Genomic DNA, 20,992 nt, shown 5'->3' on the forward strand with positions numbered 1-20,992 from the left:
AGCGTACTCGGAGGATCAAGGCGAGCGCTTGCACCAAGATATACTGGACTTTGAAGGCCGCTACCAAAGACAGTATGACAAGAACATGATGGGAGACTACATTTGGGGGCTGATTCGTGAAAGTGATTTACAATATAATCGTAAATCTCGAAAAACTACTCACTTCTAAATCTTTTGTAGTCAACTTCTATTACTTTAAATACATGTTCATTTTGATTAATGTTGGGTTTTTTACTTTGTGAACGAAAATACACAAATTTGCTCGTTTTCTCGATGAAAATAGGGAAATTTCTAAATATCACTGTCCTGGTCACAAAAGCAAAGATTTTGGGGAATATTAGCCATTTTGTAGACTTTTTAGGCATAAGTAACTAAAAATGAACACTTATTACCCAGGGACAAAATTTGTGTCACATAGTGTTATGTATTCATATTCAGTGACTTTTAAGACGTTTCTCTATTTTCTACTCCTATCGTGTTTTTGATTTGTTTCTTGTTGTAACTTGCTGACCTGTTCTTACTGGACATATGTGAAAAAAATCTTATCGTATTCCTCCAGAATAAAGATTCTAATTCGGATTCCCCCTCCAGTCATTCCCTTCACTGAGCCCCTGCACCTGAACTGAAGGAGCAACACTTCCCACCGTATCACTTGTATCCATAAATGCAACTCTTGCAAATACAGTCAATGTGTAGTGGTGTAACACACGTCAGGGTTTGCAAACAGCAGTTGCATTATGTATGGGGTTGCAGACAGTGAGGTCAGCTAAGGATAAGCAGGTGTAGGCAGGTGGCCTGGGAGACAGCAGACAAAGAGACGCCAGCAATTAGGGAAAGAGGCAGTGATTGGCTGGCTGCAAATGCATACGCGGAGTAGGTGCCACGGAGGCGAGAGATCGTGACGATGAGGGGGAGAACACGTGCGTGAGGTGTGCGGAGGATACTGGCTTAATGAGGGCCATCTGGGGGCACTTAATGAGGAGGAGGATAAAAGGGGAACGTGTGAGGCAGAGGGGTTGAGTTGGTTGGAGTGAAGACAAGGATTCAAGAGAAGTACGGGACCCCGCTCTCCACACCTCGTCCTCTCCAGCGGTGTTGGCTGATCCCCTGCTGGAGGCAAGGGCGAGGTTTAAGGAGTGAGTGTGAGACAGGCTAGCAGTAGAAAGGCTAGTGGAATCCTAAGTGTGAGTGTGAGACAGGTTAGCAGTAGAGAAGCTAGCCAAGTGTATAGTAAGAGGCTAGCGGTGGAGAAGCTAGCCGAGTGTATAGTAAGAGGCGAGCAGCAGAAGCTAGCCGAGTGTATAGTAAGAGGCTAGCGGTGGAGAAGCTAGCCGAGTGTATAGTAAGAGGCTAGCAGTAGAGTGCAACATAGCAGGCTAGCAGAGCGAAAGAGCGAGCGGAGCATAGCAGATGAGCAGGATAAGAGGGAGAGTTGCGACAAAGATACGTGGTGTTGAACGCAAGGAGTTCTGTACGAATAAAGTGACACAGTAGAAAAAGAAGTTGTCCGTGTGAAATAACACCACTGCACATGCATTAATTTAGAAATTGCAACATTAGTGGAGGGGGACAGCAATGCGTCTCACTATAGCCTATCGATGCCAAATGTGTGTACTGGTACCTTCTCGTGGCCCCCCCAGTTCATCACCGAGTCTATACATGCGGCCGAACGACTGGCGGTATAACTGGTCAGGGAGCAGATGCTGGCCTCATTGTTGCAGTTTGCTGGGCACGTGGATATGTCCCGACGCTCAGCAACAGCTCGCTCTGCTCTGAGGTAAAAGGAACAGCCAGGCAGCCGGCTCAAGGGAAGCCAACATCAAGTTTCCCAGCTACCTACCCTGGCCTGCCAGCAAGAGACCATGATAAAATAACTGCCAAGAATTCCCCATGAGTGACACTACCATGTACATATTTATACCGCATCACTTGTCGCGTAGGTTAAACAAGGAGTGTGCAGCCTGGTTTATCATCAGCCAGATGTGACAAGTGTGCTAGGGTGAACATGACCGAAAGCCTCGAACTATGCAAACCATCTCGCATCGGGACCTGAAACATCAGAAATCTCTGCCAACCAGGTGCAATTCACAAATTCCTTGAACATGAGAGGATAAGAATCGGTATCATGGGCCTCCATGAGGTATGTTGGCGTAGTGCTGGTGAAAGCACTGCAGGAAACTACACCATCCTGTGGTCAGGCCTCCTGATGGCTCTCCCCGACTTGATGGGGTGGCTATTGACCTTGATTGGACAGCCAAGTCAGCCCTATTAGAATGGCACCCTGTGAATGACAGGCGACTGATGGCTAGATTCAGGCACACCCTCGGAGATGTGTCCATTGCCGTGGCATATGCACCAATGAATAAAACACCGGACAACATCAAAGACCACTTCTGCCAGTCTCTGGAACAGTCACTAAACTTCACAAAATGACGGGATCTCATTATGTGCCTCGGAGATTTCAATGCAGTCTCTGGCGCTTCTAGAGAAGGCCTCCAAACTGTGATTGGCCCACATAGCTGGGGCACTCCCAACGACAACTCTGAAATCTACTATATTTTTGCACAGGAAATGGGCTAAGAATTGTTGGCCCTGGTTTCAGTGCTGTGACATTACCTGGTTTTCAAACGATGGCCACACAAAGAAAGAAATCCACCATTTACTTTTTAACTCCAGATAGAAAGCTCTGCAAAATATCAGAGTTCACCGGAGCTTGGAGTTCAACATAAATCATCAGCCAGTTATCGCAAACCATCAGTATCAGTCTCAAAGATTCCCTAGCAAGGAATCGCGACTGTCTACCCGATACAAACATAAAAAACTCTCAGACCCGACATTCGAACAGCAATTCATGGTCGAATTTACGAACCGATGTTCTGCCTCATACAACGAAGAGCTCACATACACATGTAGTGAGCGACTTCCGTGACACGACGTGTAGAAGGCTCCTTGTTTATTTCTCACCCTTTATAGGCAGAATAACTGAGCGACATATACACTGGCTACGTATAGCTCGTGTAGGTTCCAGGAGCTTCCCGACTGATCCCTGCCTTTGACCTTTAGCCCTGTTATGCTCCCCTTATGGTTGGCTATTATATAGCGCACCCATACCCGTAATTATCCGTCCTAATCAATATATGGCACCCTGTCACAACACAAACAAGGATATAGTATTGGCATCCGTTCTGAGTAGCCTATGTCGGTCTCAAGTTTGCTTTTGACTCTGTCGACTGCAAAGCTCTTTGGCTCTTCCTCACAAGCTTTACATTACCCCAGAAGATCGTGAATCTGATTAAGGAGCTCTACACAGACACAATCAGTTGCGTTCGTGTAGACGGAGAGTTGTCAGAGTAGTTCAGTATCCAAAGTGGTGTAAGGCAAGGCAGCACCATTGCACCGAACCTGTTCATTGCTCCACTGGACTGGATACTTTAGTGCACGGCCCACAAAGGCCTGCTGGTAGTAACCCTAGGCAACGAAGTGTTCACCAACCTGGACTATACAGATGATGTTGCCTTGCTAGCTGAAATGCTTGAAGTTGTACTCATAGCCCTGAAGATCATGCATAGTGATGCCCTTCTATTTGGCCTCAATTAACTGGGCTTAAACAAAATATAAACAACTGATGAGCAGCCGCACAACTTGCCTGAAGAGGAAATAGAGGGCAACAATGTTGAATTGGTAAAATCGTTAACCTATCTCCGCTGCACGATTCGACACACTAGAATCAGCGAGGTAGAAATGAAGAGGTGAATCTCAATTGCACGGGAGTGCATGAAACAGCTCGACAGACACATCTAGCGCTCCAATATTACAACAGCAACAAAGATTCGACTATACATCCTCCCCGTACTACTCTATGGCTGAGAGACATGGTCAATGATGGCGTCTGAGCAGGAATTTGGATGCATTCGACCAGTGGTGGCTACGACAGATATGCCACAGTGAACACATCACCAATGCCAAGATCCACCTTCGCACAGGATGCCTGGTAGTGCATGAAACGGTCAGAGCCAAACTATTTAGGCTCTCCAGACACATTGCCTGGGCAAATACATCAACAGATCACGCCAGAACCCTGCACGTGATCGTCGAAGGCTCACCACGGGACTGGAGACACCCCCGGGGTAGACGACGTCTGACATGGACACGCACGATTGAAGCTGATCTTCAACACCACGGCCTTGGCTTGCATTCAGCGTGGCGACTAGCACAGAATTGTATCGCCTGGTGGTGGCTCGTGGGGACTATTACGTGCTGAAGGGCATGCACATGAATATATGTATCTGTTCCTACCATAACCCCTACGATTGGTGACAGAACCAGCATTCTATCCAAGTGTTCAACTGGGAAAAGCGAATGCAATCTGAAAGGAATGGACATCTGGGAGAGAGGTGGCATGGACAGTTTCTCTATTACAAATGTTTGCACCACTACTGGTGCTGTGTTTCTTAAATTTGTTGGGTGAAGGGCATGACTATTGTGGGAGTTTTAACCAAACTTTTAGCCATGCCAATTTGTATGGTAACTGTGCCACTACTGTACTGATGCCTCTGAATGCAATGATCACAATTGGCTGAGCAAAAATGTCCACGGAGTCTCCATTCACAGCCACTTAAATAGCATTTGCCGACTTTAATGGAATTAATGAAGTGTCCCATAGCTGGAATAGACAATCTATATTGTAAAAAAAGAGTTTTGCACTTAAGTTTGGCAATAATAAATGTGTTGGTCAATCAGTGGCAAAAAATAACAATCACGTCAATTGGTTCTGCATGCAGAGAGCTAATCATACTCGCCACAGGTATAATTTATTGGACCTCATCATGGGACTTTTATTTCCAGTATCAAAATATAAGACTATGTTTTACCTGTTCTGGCAATAAAAACTGTGTTAAGATGTTAAAATACTAAACATTAACCGTTTGCCAGGAATCATGTCTGCATTAACCACACATAATTGTGGTGAACATGCAAAAAAACATGCTCTCGTAATATATGCATTGTCTTTGGAAATGATTGGTCCACACCAGCGTCAGCCTTCTTTAGAGCCTAGTTTCAAAAAGTGTTAGACTAGAGAAGGCCAAAAGGCAACAGCAACAAAGACAATAGCACTATCAGAGCATTTATAGCTCGGGGTGAGCAGCTCCATCATGGGACCTTTCTTTGCAGTATCAAAATATAAGAATAGGTTTGAGACTAGTCTCTAAAGAAAGCAGTTCACCATGGAAGTTGATAGAACTCTACCATTTCTGGATATTCTGCTCGGATGGGGTCGAAATGGTAAGATGACATACAGCGTTTACTGAAATAAAACACACACTGACGCCTATCTGAATGCAGAGTTACACCATCACCCCGCACAGAAATCTGCTCTCATCAAGACGCTCATTCAATGGGCTAAAAAAGTGTCAGATGGTGATAGTCTGAGAAGAAGTGAAATTAAACATGTTCAAGACGTTTATTTTATTTTTTTGAACCGAACTACGTGACTTTACCGAAAGACCCAAAGAATATGTTAAAGAAGAGGTTAAATTGAATGGCTACAATGATGCACAAACCAACAAGGCATTGAATGCCAAAACTAAATCAAGTAATATTGATTTGAAGCTTTCGTGACTGCAGGAATCCATACTCATTGGTTCTTTCGGTAAAGTCACATGAGTATAGAATAAAATTGTAATTGTAATTGTATTATTTGTTGTTAGTAACTCAGCTTATTGTAGAGCATAGTAAGTATCAGTTTATATTTTAGTTTTTTATGTAGTTTTCACTTCGGTTTTCTACGTGGTTGTTTGGTAAATGCAGCTACATATCACTAACATTCCTTTCCTTTATTAACGCTGTTCCTTGCGCCCCCCCGTGGTGCTGTTGATCCTGCATAATGCATGGGCATAATGGGACTTTGAAACCCCTCCGCCCACCCCCTACGCATTGTCCATTGGTATGCTAAATTCCTCTTCATATGCACATTCTTTTGTTAAGGCGCTCCTCCTCGCTACACCTATATAAGCTCCTAGCTTGATAATGTTCTCATTCTTCGCCTGAGGACGGCTGCTTGCGTTGTGGCCGAAACGTCGTGAGAATTGTTTATTATGTTTTATTTTTAATATTTTATTACTTCCCTTCTACGTGACTTTACCGAAAGAACCAAGAAGATGAATCCCTGCAGTCACGAAAGCTTTAAATCGAAAAAGAATCAAATAAATCACGACGTTTCGATCGCAACACAAGCGGTCGTCCTCAGGCAGAAAAAATATCATCCAGCAGTGTGGAACTGCAGTTCCACGCTGTTAGAGTTTCACTGCTGGATGATATAAGTAACATAAGCATTAAAACTGCCCAAACAATTAAAATACCATACATGGCGGAAGTAATTGATAAAATAGGCAGATGTTTAGAAAAACAAAACATCGGAGTCAGATTTAGCACGATACATAAAATACAGAATGAATGTGGTGCAAAAGATGTATTACGGAAGCTATAAACAGAAGGTATGTACCGGATTAATTGCACTTGTGGCAAATGCTATATTGGGGAAACAGGGCAAATGATCAGCACGAGACTTAAATAACACCAAAGGAATGTTAAATACTCCCAAATACAACTGTCAGCAGTAGCATGACATGCGTGCCAGCAAGGACACTCAAATAATTTTGATAATGTTGAAGTCTTGTGCAAAACAAGTGACTACTGGCCAAGACTAATTAGAAAATCTATCTTAATTGAAATAAATAAAAATAAGTTTAACCATTGGCTAGCTACCGACTTAGTGCTGCTTGGAAGCAAAGCATCAAATAATGCATTGTTTAAATGCATGCCTATACAGGCCACCATACTTCATTAGGGATTACCGTTAATACAGTATTTTATTACACAAAATGGACAGGAAGTACAATATCAATGGGCTCGCATAATGCACTTGCATAGTGTACGTTGGTTAATTAATCCCCCCCCCCCATTTTACTATGAATGATATGTACAAAATTATATATTGTAGTGAGCTTTGGTGAGTACACTGTATGTAAATATGCAGCATATCTAAACAGTAAATAAATTGGAAATATCCATTGTTCAACGTTTCTATACACATATGTAATGGGTTCAACTGAGTCGCAGACGTAGACTGGGAGGCAACACATTTATTCAGTTCCAACACACAGGGTAACTTCCCCTTAACAGAATAATAACCTAAGGTGGTGACCACTAGACTAACTACACTAGTTAAAACGTAACTGCTACTACGGACCAGGACCAACGACTACAGCCCGGGTCCACGTGTTGGAGACTCATTGAATGGAGAACGCTGATGAAGTCTTTCCTTCCCGGATGAACAACAACCCTGGTCCCTCTCGGGACCCGGCTTCTATTTTCTGTGGTGTGGCCGGCTCCGCCGTTGGCCACGTCCACCTTCCAGAATCCTCAGGAATGATCTGGGTCCCAATCACGTGACCCCCCTAGCCCCCTCTTGGGGCCCCTTTGTCAACTTAACTGGTCACATGGCCTCCCAGGTAAACCAGAGTGCCATGGCCTCACACAACCTCATCCTTCGGTCGGCACTCACACACCCGGTCCTGTAGGGTCGGCACTGCACTTAAAGCGTGGTGCCATATAGCGCTATTATTCAGCAGACACCGGGCCCCTCTAGGGCCGGTACTGCACCCACACCACTGTGGTATTCGGCGATGTCGCTACACCGCACGCCGTGCCACTCGAGGGCCGGAACTGCACCCACAGCTTGTTGACATCTAACGATGTCACTACAAATCTTGACTTAAAGCTTTCGTGGCTGCAGGACGATTGCTTGTGTTGTGATCAAAACTCCGTAATATTTGTATAATTTTTCTATATACGTGGCTTTACCGAAAAACCCAAAGAATAAAGATGTCACTACACATGAATGCATGTGTGTTCGTGACAGGCTCCTTTTTGACAGCAGAGGTCTCATTCCGAATCAGTCAAGCGGCATTATATTTTCATTGGTTGAATAACACTGTGTGGAAGCTATGTGGTCCTGTTACTCCACACGAAGCTTCAGGTCTTCTCGGCCATAGACAGGGCCTCCCTTCTGTACACTTTCAAAACGTTGACCCCCCTAATGGAACATCTTCGCCGGTTAGAAACATTTAGGCTGGCCTGCCTACGATCCATCCTGGGTTTAACAAGGCTGGATTGTGTGAGAAGCTCAAAAATCCTTGAAAGATCTGGGCAAAGTCCCATCTGTGAGCTCCTCCGGCAGGCAAGGCTGCATTGGCTGGGTCATGTAGCCCGCATGCGCAACCACCGCATGCCTAAACAGCTTTTGTTCGGCCTAATAGAGGGGGATAAATGGGCACGTCACGGGCAAGAGAAGAGGTGGAGTGGCGTGGTATAAGAGAATGTGGAGCTGAGTGGTCTTGCCGATGACTGGTACTAGCGGTTTCAAGATCGGACGCTGTGGAGGACGCTCGTGAAGGACGCTACTGGGCAGTTGTATGCCGTCGCCCTCTAACAACAATGGAGGGCAGAGGAGTGATGCTCACAACAACGAGCGGAGCGCCGGGTGGCTAAAACACAGCATGTTGGCACAGTAGGGGGCACAGGTGGTGCATCAGCCAGTCATCTCAGTCAACCCATGGCACCTGTGTCTTCCCCGTGACCTCCTGCCAGCGGGCGTTCGACACTTTACGTGACCTCAATGTGCACATAGCCTGGCACAAGCACCGTGGTGATGTCACAGCCACTTATTGGCAAATGGTGGTTGTTGTTACGTGAGTGTGAAAGACTGCATGTGTGTGTGGTGTGTGTGTGTGTGAGTTTGTGTGTGTGCTTTTGTGAGTCTGTGTGGATGTATGTGAGAAATAAGGTCTCTAAGGTTCAGGTCACAGTACATGGCAGACAGACAGCGAGTGATGGCTGTTCAAGAGTCTGATGGCCTGGTGGTTGGACGCTGTCTTGGAGTTTGTTGGTACTAGATTCGATGCTCCTGTACCATCTGCCAGACGATAGCAGTGAACAGTCCGTGGCTTGGGTGGCTGAGGTCCTTAATTATCTTCCTGGCCTTCCTACAACATCGAGTGGTGTAAATGTCCTGAAGGGCAGGCAGCGTGCTCCTGGTGGTATAACACTGGTGTGTACTCTAATTAAGAATCACAGCACTTGAGTGGTGGAACAAAGTCAGACGTTGATGTGTGGCCCCGAGTCGACAACTTTGACTCCCATTCGCCATGCATTTCCAGGTAAGAAGAGTGTTGCAAATGAGACACAGGGCCTCCTAGTCCTTATCAAAGTCTATATCACTCTCTGAGGCTGTACTAGCATCCATCAAGTAATCAATTATTTAAATCCTAATGGATCTTGCCTGGATTTTCCCCAAGTCCTTAGAGCCCCTGACCACAGGTACAGAGTTGGGGCTGGGAGGAACGCACATGGTGCCCTTGCTCCGATAAGATGGAGTCTCTCCTCAAGCCCCCCTGTAAGTGCTGTCAACCCCACCTCTGAATGGTTGAATGCCAGAGCTTTACGGTCTATGGACGCTGCAATTCTAGAAATGCAACTCCACAAAATAAAAAAATGCTTAAATTTCACCGGCATACCCAACCTTAAAAAGGTTCCTTCATGGTGGTGATATATGATGTGGTACAGTTTAAAAGGCGGCATGTGTTATTGATTAATACATCCTAAATTATAAATATTACACTATGGGAACCTCATTTGCCAGTAAAAATATGATAATTGGTTTTTTACCCTTCTATCTGGCAATAAAACTGACACCTTTTTACAAGGAGTCATGTTTGCATAGACCACAATACCTGCAGTCATAATGCAAACAAAAAACAACTCTGATAATGTGCACTGTCCTTGAAGTTGATTGGTCCACACCCGAGACAGCTTTCCTTAGAACCTAGTCTCACATGGGTTGGACCAGATGACGCCAAAAGGCGCCTATGGACAGTATTCGACGTATGAACAAAACTCGTTCCAAAGTCTAAATATTCGTAAGTCGGAACACAATAATGCACTGTATTTAAATGCAACAAAAATTGAAGCATTGTAAAAAACCATAAATAATAAACATTCTACATTTGCATGTGATACTGTATCGCAAATAAAACCTAAAAGAAAATAACATGAACAGAAATAAATATATTTTATGTTCACTTACCTTGAGTCCTGATGCGGACTTGCTTGTTAGAATGGTGCAATGAGTAACCACAAATGCGCGCACACACGACAATGATACCCTGTATAGCCTTGACAGACTGTTATGGCAAGTGCTGTTAGCGAGCACAACTAAGATGGTCGACATGGCACACGAGGGCGTGGGTGGCCAGCACCACGCCCGGCCGCGTTTGTCTCCACAGTGTGATGTTTTTACACACCATACCAGGTACGCATTCGACGCTGAGTCGACCTCGGGGAGGCCCAGGACCGGTTCAAATAATCGTTACTGGTGTTGGCCATGAATCGAAATCGAACTCGGGTCGCCGGGTTCGAGCACGCACACACACAAACACTCCCAGCACTATGCTGACTCGATACATCTCGCGCAGGATCTCTCCACTGAACAAAACAGTTCCGGAGTTGAGTTTACACCTGCGATTTCGCGTTTTAAGTCGATTTTAACAAAACGTATATTTCATAGAAGCTGGTTCAGAAGTGTGGGTGTTTGTAAGTCGAGGATTCTAACTGAATTATCCCCACTCTATGCGATCAGTACTGGCTTCCAGCAAACTTCCATATCCAGTGCAAGCTTGATATTTTAGCCTATAAAGCTCTTAATGGTCTTGGACATACGTACCTGTGGGCCCAGTTGGCCCTCGTGACTGGGGTCTATGCACTGCGATCATCTGAGAAGTGCCGACTCTCCCAGCCACGGAACTTGCACTCAACGCTGGGTGGCCGAGCCTTCTCAAGCGTTGCTCCTAGGACCTGAAATGACTTTCCAGCTGATGTCCGGTGCTCTCCGAGTCTCAGTGTGTTTAAGAGGGAATGGAGGACTCACCACTTCCTCATTAATTTCTCTTAAGTGGATTTTATCAAATCAAGATGAATTTCATCGTTCCCTATTTCATCTTAAAATGTGTTTGTACAACGCTTTGCTACCCCCTTGAGTCGGGGTGATATTATATTTTAGATAAAACCTGTAAACATTTAGTCCCTTATTTATTTACTGGCTCATTTTTAGACAAATTGAGTAATTTATATTACTTCAACTTTTTAATATTATGTGTATGTGATGAGTAACACCATAACAACAGAAAACATAGTGCAGGCCGGAATAAAAAAAAATGTAACAATTCATTATTTATTATATTTTTTCTTTCTACTTTCGACTTTACCGAAAGAACCAAAGAGTAACTCAAGAGAGATATCCATTACTCTCAGCCTCATGGAAACCCGCCAGTTTGTTTTATAAAAAAAAATCACATGCAATGCCCATCTTTGTGTGTTGGTAAATATATTCAACTTCTTCAACGTGCTTTGTTCTTAGTTATTTTTGTCTCTTACCTCAACCGCATGAAGATCCATTTTAAGTTTTTCTGCGCGTTCCGTTTTTGACTGAAAATTAACCATAATGCAACGAAATCAGTATTAAGTGAAATAACAACGGTATTCAACACAGATACCTGAAGTATAAACAACCTATTTATTGCTTTACTAATTTGTCTAAAAGTATGTATACATTATATTTGTCCATCTATATATCTGTAATTGTGGTCAAATAGCAATGCACACGATAATAATGTGGGAGTAAAATACAGTGTTAGAATTGTATGAGAAATGTTAGATTGATGTAACAATGTCTTCGACCGATAATTGGTTCTTTACCCTTCTATCTGGCAACAATACTGACACCTTTTTACAAGGAGTCATGTTTGAATAGACCGCAATACCTGCAGTCATAATACAAACAAAAGAACATAACTCTGATAATGTGCACTGTCCTTGAAGTTGATTGGTCCACACCCGAGACAGCTTTCCTTAGAGCCTAGTCCCACATGGGTTGGACCAGATGACGCCAAAAGGCGCACAACTCAACGACAATGCACCATCAGAGTATGAGAGCTCGGGGCAAGCATCTACACTATGGGAACCTCATTTGCCAGTAAAAATATGATAATTGGTTCTTTACCCTTCTATCTGGCAACAATACTGACACCTTTTTACAAGGAGTCATGTTTGAATAGACCGCAATACCTGCAGTCATAATACAAACAAAAGAACATAACTCTGATAATACATTATCAGAGTTATGAACATAACTCTCATAATACATTATCAGAGTTATGAACATAACTCTCTCGCTTGGGGACAGCTTCCACGTGGTGTTGAATTTGCAGAGGACAGGGACATCTCTGATAAGCTGATCTCTGCATATCCTAATTGAGATTGTTTATTTTTCTGTCTAAATTTGAACTCCTCCATGTAAATTGTTTCCAGATTATTATTTGAAGTACGCATTGATTATCATAATTTCCCTGCATTCTATCAGCTTTAATAGAAACTTTCATCGGTCATTATGCCTTTCTATGATAAAAACTGTTTCCATCATGCAAAGATATATACCTTTATTTAATTATTTTCCTGAGTCTAAATATCGGTGTCATCGTCATGGTTGCTCATTTTGCTTACAATTCCCATTAAATTGTGGCAGCGTCTCTCTTGACAACAGTTGATATGCTAGAATTTATTTTTTTACATTTGTAAGGATAGTCAGGTATAGGAATGGAGATGGACAAAGGATTAAGGGGCATGGAGAGGATTCTCGCCAAAAAGAGCGAGGCAGTGGGGTGCGAACAGGGGAGAGGGGGAGGAGCAGTCAGGATCAGCGCACTGGCTGGGACCCATCGACAAATTCGTGACCGAGGAAGGCGATTGGGAGGCGTTTTTCTGCCGAATCGAGGCTGCTTTCCACGCCCTTAAATGTCCGGATGAAGAGGTGCTACGAGCACTGCCATCCGTTCTGGATGATGATAAGCTTGTCTTTAACACCTCCCTTCCTGCGCGCAGAAAGACCATGCTACAGGTGGCCTACGAGGCTTTGGGGGGAAATCTACTCCTCAGCCGAGGGCGCCTTCAGACGGTTTCAGGACCGCCAGCGACAGACACCGACTGGAACAAGAGGGGTGGCGCTGACCCGATCACTCAGGCAGGCTCATGCGTCACCCTATGCGCACCATTGCCTTATTCATCTCGGCCACTCATCGCACACAGGCACACACGCAGCAGTAAACACTCATAACCACACAAACATGCACGTACCACCTCACCCCATGCAAAGAGAGCCCACGCGCGCTTTGGCATGTCACGGAAGCCAGGCATAGTCCGTAATGGCTCCCGTGTGGCACACGAGTGCATTGAGTTTTGACGGCCGGGCCGGCAACCCACACTCCTGACATCATGGCCTCACTGCTGGCCCCTTTGGAGCTGGCATCGTCAGTATTGAGCACCGGGCGCCGCCGTTATGGTCGGGTATGGCAGGGCTTGCAATTCCAGAAGCCAGGGGTGGCGTCTGGGCCGGTGGTGGCGTCGGGTCCTGTGGTGGCATCAGGAGGTGACGTCGCTGTTTACCGGCGATGATTGTGGTTTTCCAGGGGTAATGGTCCCGAGGCGCCGGCAGCACACACGCTCGCTGGCATGCCGCGCGGAACCTTCTCACGCACCGCCTTATTCTCCAAATGCGGTGGAACAAGATGGTGCCAAAAAAGGCACACCACAGGGGGGCCCACGTCCCCGGAACAAGAGAGGGCCCACCTCTCTCCACAAGGCGGGCCCGCCCACACCACATGGGGGCCCATTGCAAATCACATGGGGGGCCCACCCCGCACCACATGGGGGGCCCACCCCACACCATATGGGGGGTCCAGCCCACATCACAGGGGAGGGGGCCACCCTGTACTACATGGGGGGCCTAACCTACACCACAGTGTGGAGCCCACCCCACATATAAAGAGCGGATTTACCCCACTGCGACACACCCCAAGGGAGGGAACCACATCTTCGGGCCGTTCACATTCATCCCCTGTCATCTCACCATACACCACATGATAGTGAGTCGGCGCCTGGTCAGTGGCCGGTCTCTGCCACACAATAGAAAAAGCTGGCAAGGTGGGTGGTAGGGAGTGTCGGCGTGCAACCAGGTTGACTCGGGGGCATCAGCCACGATCATGTCGAGCACCATGCACGAGATGCCGCTGGATGAAAATTGGCAATTATCCCAAATCAAGACGACGTTCATTGCGGCCAACAGAGGGAGAATGGGCTTCCTGGGCCAGGTTGAGGCCCTGATACAGATTGGGCAGCTTTCAGTAGCAGGACTCATCATTGTTTCTGCAACACTACCTTTGCCCTGCCAGTTGAAAATGGACCTCTGAGGCAAATGCCAATTAAGATCGATCTGGCCAACGGGAGGTGGAAGTCCAGGGAACACATCTCCATTTCCTGAAAGTGGAAGGGGCCGGCCGGTGATTACCGTATGTGCAGTCTCTGGTCAGTCATTCTGTCTCCATTCTGCCGGCAGCCCAGATTGTGATACCTCTGCGATAACGGTGCCCCCTCGTGATGACCCGGCCAGATTCACCCGTCTTGGTGTCTCCAGCACCAACCGCCATGGATCGCCACCCACTGATGGGGGCTGAGACTATTGTCCAGGGGAATTAATATCTGTTCATTCAAGTGCAGCAATGGTCCAGGTGGGAACGATTATGGCCCACGTTAGTCCTTTGTAAATGGGAGGACCTGGGACAGGGCAAGAGCTAATGGGAAGCATCAGCCAGTCCAAGGACAGAGGGGACGACTCATGGATGGACCAGCTGGTGGGGCATGAGCTGGATTTACTGCCGGATCAGAAGTACCGGCTGCACTCATTGTTGCACGAGTTCTCCGATGTGTTCAGCTGGGGACTGTTCGACCTAGGACACACACATCTGCTGCAGCACCACATCAACATGGGATGCTTCACCCCTGCGCCAAACCACATATTAGATGAGACCAATGTATAAGGGCACATCGAGCAAGTGGTGCAGGAGATGCTGCGGGCCAACATCATTTCCCCATCCTCAAGTCCCTCGGGGGCGCCGGTAGTCCTAGTCAAGAAGCCAGATGGGTCACTGAGATTTTGCATGGACTTCCACCATCTCAACACATACTCCTCCCCCCTTCTTTTGCCGAGGCCTGCAGTACCCGCAGAGGGGTCCAAGGTTAGCCTCAGGTCGTGGTTGGTCAGCTGCTGGACCTCACCCTGTGTGCCCTCTGCCATGTGTATGGGAACGATGACTCACTGGCAGGAGCAACATTCTTCAGTATGCTGGATTTATTGTTTGGTTTCTAGCAGGTTCCACTGGATCAAGACTCCTGGCCCAAAACAGCGTTCCAGACACCACAGGGTATGTTAGAATTCAACTGCTTTCCTATGGGCATTCAGAGCATACCGCTGACATTCCAGCACATACTAGAGTTGGCCTTAGCAGGCCTCCAATAGAATGCGTGCCTAATCTACCTGAATAATGTAATTGTGTTCAGCCAGTTCATTTAACAAAGACATTGGCTGATTGTGTCAGGTATCCCTGCGGTTCCGGAATGCCAACTTGAAGCTGAAGCCATTGAAATACCACCTCTTGTGGTCATTGGTACTCTACTTGGGCCAAGTAGTCAGTGAAACTGGAGTGGCTACAGATCCAGAGATGGCAGCCTTCGTGAGGGCCTGGGCTTGTCTCCACAACAGTTCCAGAGGTACGCAGGTTTGTGGGCATTATGTCCTACTACCGCCGGTTTGTTCCCAACTTTGCAACCATTGCGAAGCCCTTGCACGAGTTGATAGCTAGGAACCAGAGGTTCTACTGGGAACCCCCGGAGGAGGAGGCATTCCAGCAACTGTGCTTGCATCTGTCAGATGCACCACCCTTGGCCTTTTTGGATTTCGGCCTCCCCTTTATCTTGGACACGGATGCCAGCAATGTAGGCATCATCAGCATTTTGTCACAAATTTGACACAGTCGGGAGGTGGTTATCGCCTATGGCAGTCGCGTGCTGTCACCAGCAGAGCAGCAGTACTCCTTCACCCATAGGGAGGTCTTGGCGGTCGTCCACTTCGTGCAGCAATTTCTATCCTACCTCTATGGTCACAAATTTACAGTCCACACTGACCACACAGCCTTGCAGTATTTGTGTTGCATCGACCAGCCGTTGGGCCAGCTGGCCAGCTGGATAGAGCACCTGCAAGAGTACAGGTACCAGGTGGTACATCACAAGACACGCCAACGTTGACGTATTGTCCCTGATGGTTCCCCAGGTCCCTTGTGCATGTGCCACAGGCGTGGCACACTGCAAGGAGGCAATGCCGGAGGTTAATGGTCATCGCTCCCATACACATGGCAGAGGGCACAGGGTGAGGTCCAGCAGCTGACCGACCACGACCTGGGGCTAACCTTGGACCCCTCTGTGGGCACTGCAGGCCTCAGCAAAGGAAGGGGGGGAGGAGTATGTCATATGAGAGGACCTCCTCATGCGATTGGAACCGGTGGGACACCGGCAATGCCTGGTAGTTCCGGAGTCACTGCGTCAACAATTGGCTGTGCACTGGCACCAGCTGCTACACCTCGCTGAGCAGAAGACACTGTCCACATTACAGGGTTGGTCTTCTGGCCAGGCATGACCGCTGACGTGCACAGATGGGTCGCGACCGCATTGAAAGCACGTGGTGGAAGCCACCACCCCGTGTAGCCTGGGTGCCCTTGCAGCCCATCACGGTGACCAGGGTCAACGAATCGGTCGCGTTGGACATCCTGGGGCTGCTGCTCGTCATGGGTAAAATAAATACATAAACAAATGCCTGTTTGTCGGGTTCAAGTACTGCACGAAGTAACCAATGGCTTGGGCCCTTCCAGACAAAATGACACAGACCGTCACTGGTGCTTTCATTGGGGGCTATGTTCTTGATAAAGAGGTGCCTGAGTGGTTGCTCACGGATCAAGGAAGGAATTTCTCATCGCAGCTGCTAGAGGACATCTGCTCTATCCTGGGCACTAAGGAGGTCCGAACATCCCCATATCATCCCCAGACCGACGGTATGGTGGAGCAGCTTAACCACACCATAGCAGCCATGCTGTCCCAAGTGGTGGATGAGAACTACTTCGATAGGGACCTCCAAATTCCGTCAGTCTTGGCTGTGTACAGGGTTAACCCAAACGCAGCAATGGGGTTCTCGCCATTTTTACTTATGTATGGACGAGACCCCATCCCACCTATTGAGATGCAGCTGACGGATGTTCCCATGAGGAAAGACGCATGGCCAAAGGCACTAAAGAGCTCCCTCATTTACTTTAGCGAGGCACACCAAGCAGCCGAGGCCACATCGCCCAATAGCCAAAAGAGTTACGTACAGGTACGGGAGAGCATGGTGACAGCCCAGACCTGTAAAGTCAGATGGGCATGGCTACACTGTCCTCAGGTGCCAGTTGGCCTCTTACCAAAACTACACCAACCATTAAAAAGGCCGGTTGAAGTCGTTAAATCACTATGACCTCAGTGCATCCAGGTCCAACTGGGTAAGCAACGATGGTTTTTACACTCTACTCGCCTTAAGCCATACATCTCTCCACCTCCATCGCCTCCATCATGCTCTGCTGAGACAACGCCATTTTCACCACCGTCATCATCGTTCATGCCGAAGCCAAGGTCGCCAGCCGCTACTCGCCGGCCTATGGGGGGTTCGGCACCCTGTGTTCCATTGTTGGCTACAGCGCCCCATGTGAGACCTGACGGAGAGGCAACACAACCAGTGGTCGCAGGGGCCGGAGATGTGGCACCACTGAACTAGGGACTGCGATGAGATGGGCTCTGACAGAGGGAACCACCATGATCATCTAGAGCATGTGGATTTTCCAGGCTGCTACAGGGCACTGGCTGGAGACCCTGGAAGACCGTTCATTTGTCATTGACGTTGTTGTATAAATAGCATGGTTACCGAGAGGTTAAGGGTTGCTGTCACCATAAATGGGGGCGCTCACGGTGAGACTAAAATGGTCGGGGGGTCGGCCGAACGGAGCATGTTTTTTTTATCACCGGGGGGGGGGGGGGGTGTAAGGGATGTCATGGGTGGGAATGGAAATGGACAGTGGGTTAATGGGCATTGAGACCATTCCTGCCAAAAGGAAGGGGACACTGGGGTGGGAATAGGGGAGAGGGGGAGGAGCAGGTGAGGGGATAGAGGGGGGGGGGGCATCAGGGGTTTTAGGGCATTCTGACGGGGAACAGATCGGGAGAGGGCTGTGGGCAAGTGTGGGCTGGAGGCAAATCAAGGACGGACCCCTCCAACCTCGTGTTGGCTCTAATATACATATTTTAAAACATCAATCTTCAATTAACTAAAACTAAAAATGTTATCTTACCAGGTAAAGCCCACTGGGCTATTAGCTCGTTTTTCAGAGGCCACAAATGATAGCTCAACGAAGGGACTTGTGTAGCAATGTATAGCAGCCAAATAATCTAAATCTATAATTATCAATAATATAATTAAGCACTAAATACCAATTATTTCTCCCAAGTTTACATGTTGTGTGTAGCAATGTACAAATCCAATAGTGGTCATGTACAGCTCTATGATCACTTTACTGCTGGATAAGGGCTTCATAAGTAATGCAATTAATGGGAGTTAGTTGACCTTGCTTCATTACGCTACACGGTGTTAGTGAAGGCAAGGAACATTCATATGGGAGCCTAAGACAACCTGTTTGTGACCAGGCTCAATTCCGCTGAGCTTCTGAGATTTGACAACATTGTGAGCACCATGAGTCATTAGATCACATGGGATAAACTGTGAAGATGGCAGGGTGGAATATAAGTCTTCTGGGGAACCACCCTGTTATGTGGAAAACCACAATGATCTTTAAAATGTCGACCAAAGGTAGATTATTGACATTTTGGTCAGTAGAGCAGGTTTTTCAGCTATTATAAGTGTAGTGGAGTAATGCGTGCGGGGGTTGGCAAACGATGTGCACGCATATGCGAGTTACGGAGAGTGAGGTCGCATCAGGGCGAACAGGTGTTGTGAAAGAAAGCAGCGGAAAGGAAGCGGCTTATTAAGATGCATAGCAGTGATTGGCTGGCTGCAAATGGAGGCGCAGAACAGGCACCAGGTTAACGGGAGATTGAGGCGATAGCGGCGGAAGCCACGGGCGTGAGGCAACGGGAGGTTGCCAGATTAATTAGAGACGAGTTAATGAGAAGGGGGATAAATACGGGAGCGTGTGAGGAGAGCGTTGAGTTGGTCGGAGTGAAGACAAGAGGAGAGACAAGAGAAGTCCAAGGCCCCGCATTCCACAACTCGCCCTCTCCAGCGGTCATTGCTAAACCACCACCGGAGGCAAGGGCGAGGTTCGAGTGGCGAGGGTAGAAAGGCTAGCAGTAGAGAAGCTAGCAGTATATAGCGGAAGGCTAGCAGTAGAGAAGCTAGCAGAGTATATAGCGGAAGGCTAGCAGTGGAGAACCGTGCAGAAGATATAGTGAGAGGCTAGCAGTGGAGAAGCTACCGGAGTGTATGGTGGGAAGCTATCAGAGTGGGTAGTGGTAGGCCAGCAGCAGAGAGAGCAAAGCGAGCGGAGCGTGGCAGGCAGGCTAACAGTAGAGAGGCTAGGAGAGTGAGAGATAGAGCAGGCAAACAGTGGAGAGGCTGAGAGAGAGAGCAGGCGAGCAGTAGAGAGGCTGGGAGAGTGAGAGAGAGAGAGCAGGCAAGCAGTGGAGAGGCCGGGGGAGTGAGAGAAAGAGCAGGCAAGCAGTGGAGAGGCTGAGAGGGAGAGCAGGCAAGCAGTAGAGAGGCTGGGGGAGTGAGAGAGAGCAGGCTAGCATTAGAGAGGCAAGCCGAGTGAGAGCAGGCTAGCAGTGGAGATGCATAGAGAGGGAGAGGAGACAGCAGTGGAGAGGCTGAGAGAAAGAGAGCGAAGCGAGCAGAGCGAAGCAGACGAGCAGCGCAATCGGGAAAATCACGACGGAGTTACGGGGTGTCGAACGCGATGAGTTCTGTTTAAAAAAACGTGACAGGCGAAAAAGAAGTTGTCCGCGTAAAATAAAAACACTACATTAGGGTTAATATCATGGCCAAACCTTAATTATAATGTCCCCGGGTATACATATTTTTTAACACAACGTTGATAGTGTTTCCTGGGCAAATTTGGAGTTTTATGTAATGGTACTTTAGACAAACATCTTTGATATCCTCAGACTCAAGGAAACACGTTTCCATCTTTCCAATGAGGTACGCGATCTAACCCAAAAAAACTTATGAATGATATTGGTCGCGAAAGCCTACGTGTTAAACTGAGGTACAAAATGTTTTATCAAATATATGGTTACAAGCTGCTAACAAGGCACTGCTACTCATAGGATGGTCTGGCCATCTACCTAAGACAGGACATCACCGATCTCACCAACGTGCCCCCAACAGTAATGAGAGACGACCAACATCCCTGTGCAAATTACTCAGCTTAACATTGTGAATGTATACAAACCACCCAATGTTACCAATATACACCGGTCGCAACCCACGTTTTCCAGCATGCAACATGCAAATACCAGTGGTGAATAGAGTTTGAGGAAAGCCTCGCTTGCTCACATTCAAATCACAACGCAGTGGCTATGATAGAATATGCTCAGAAACTTAAGGATGCATGTTGACTTGGCCGAATAAGTCAGTACACCTTGTACTGTGCATTAATTAAATACCCAGTGATCTGTGCTCAATTACATTATTCAATATAGAGACGAGTGATATGCCCCGACCCCATTCTGTACGTTTGTGTACTCAAATTATGTGACACTGGCTACACGATCCCATAGCCTCAGTGAGGTGTCTCAACTTCATGAGTATTTAATTAGCAATAATGAAGTTATGTTTCAGGTTATACATTGATATCATGACATCACCAGGATGGTCGCAGATTCCGAGGCAAATAGTTTTAGCACTTATTTTACCTGCAGATTTTGGGAAACCCTTCGATCTATTTGGCTTGTTTCT

At 47.1% G+C, this 20,992-nt stretch overlaps 1 protein-coding gene across 7 annotated transcripts in view; it reads right to left on the reverse strand.

The window, feature by feature from the left end:
• LOC144737870 (guanylate-binding protein 2-like) overlaps nucleotides 1–20,992 on the reverse strand; it is a 234,684-nt gene that overhangs the window by 132,042 nt on the left and 81,650 nt on the right. For all 7 annotated transcript variants that reach the window (XM_078620753.1, XM_078620754.1, XM_078620752.1 and 4 more), the window contains exon 10: nucleotides 11,491–11,541. In XM_078620753.1, the coding sequence (XP_078476879.1) occupies nucleotides 11,491–11,541 (51 nt within the window). The remainder of the gene's footprint in view (nucleotides 1–11,490; nucleotides 11,542–20,992) is intronic.

The sequence above is a fragment of the Lampetra planeri genome, chromosome 74 (assembly GCF_965212315.1).
Source record: "Lampetra planeri chromosome 74, kcLamPlan1.2.h2, whole genome shotgun sequence".
NCBI classification, from domain to species: Eukaryota; Metazoa; Chordata; class Hyperoartia; order Petromyzontiformes; family Petromyzontidae; genus Lampetra; species Lampetra planeri.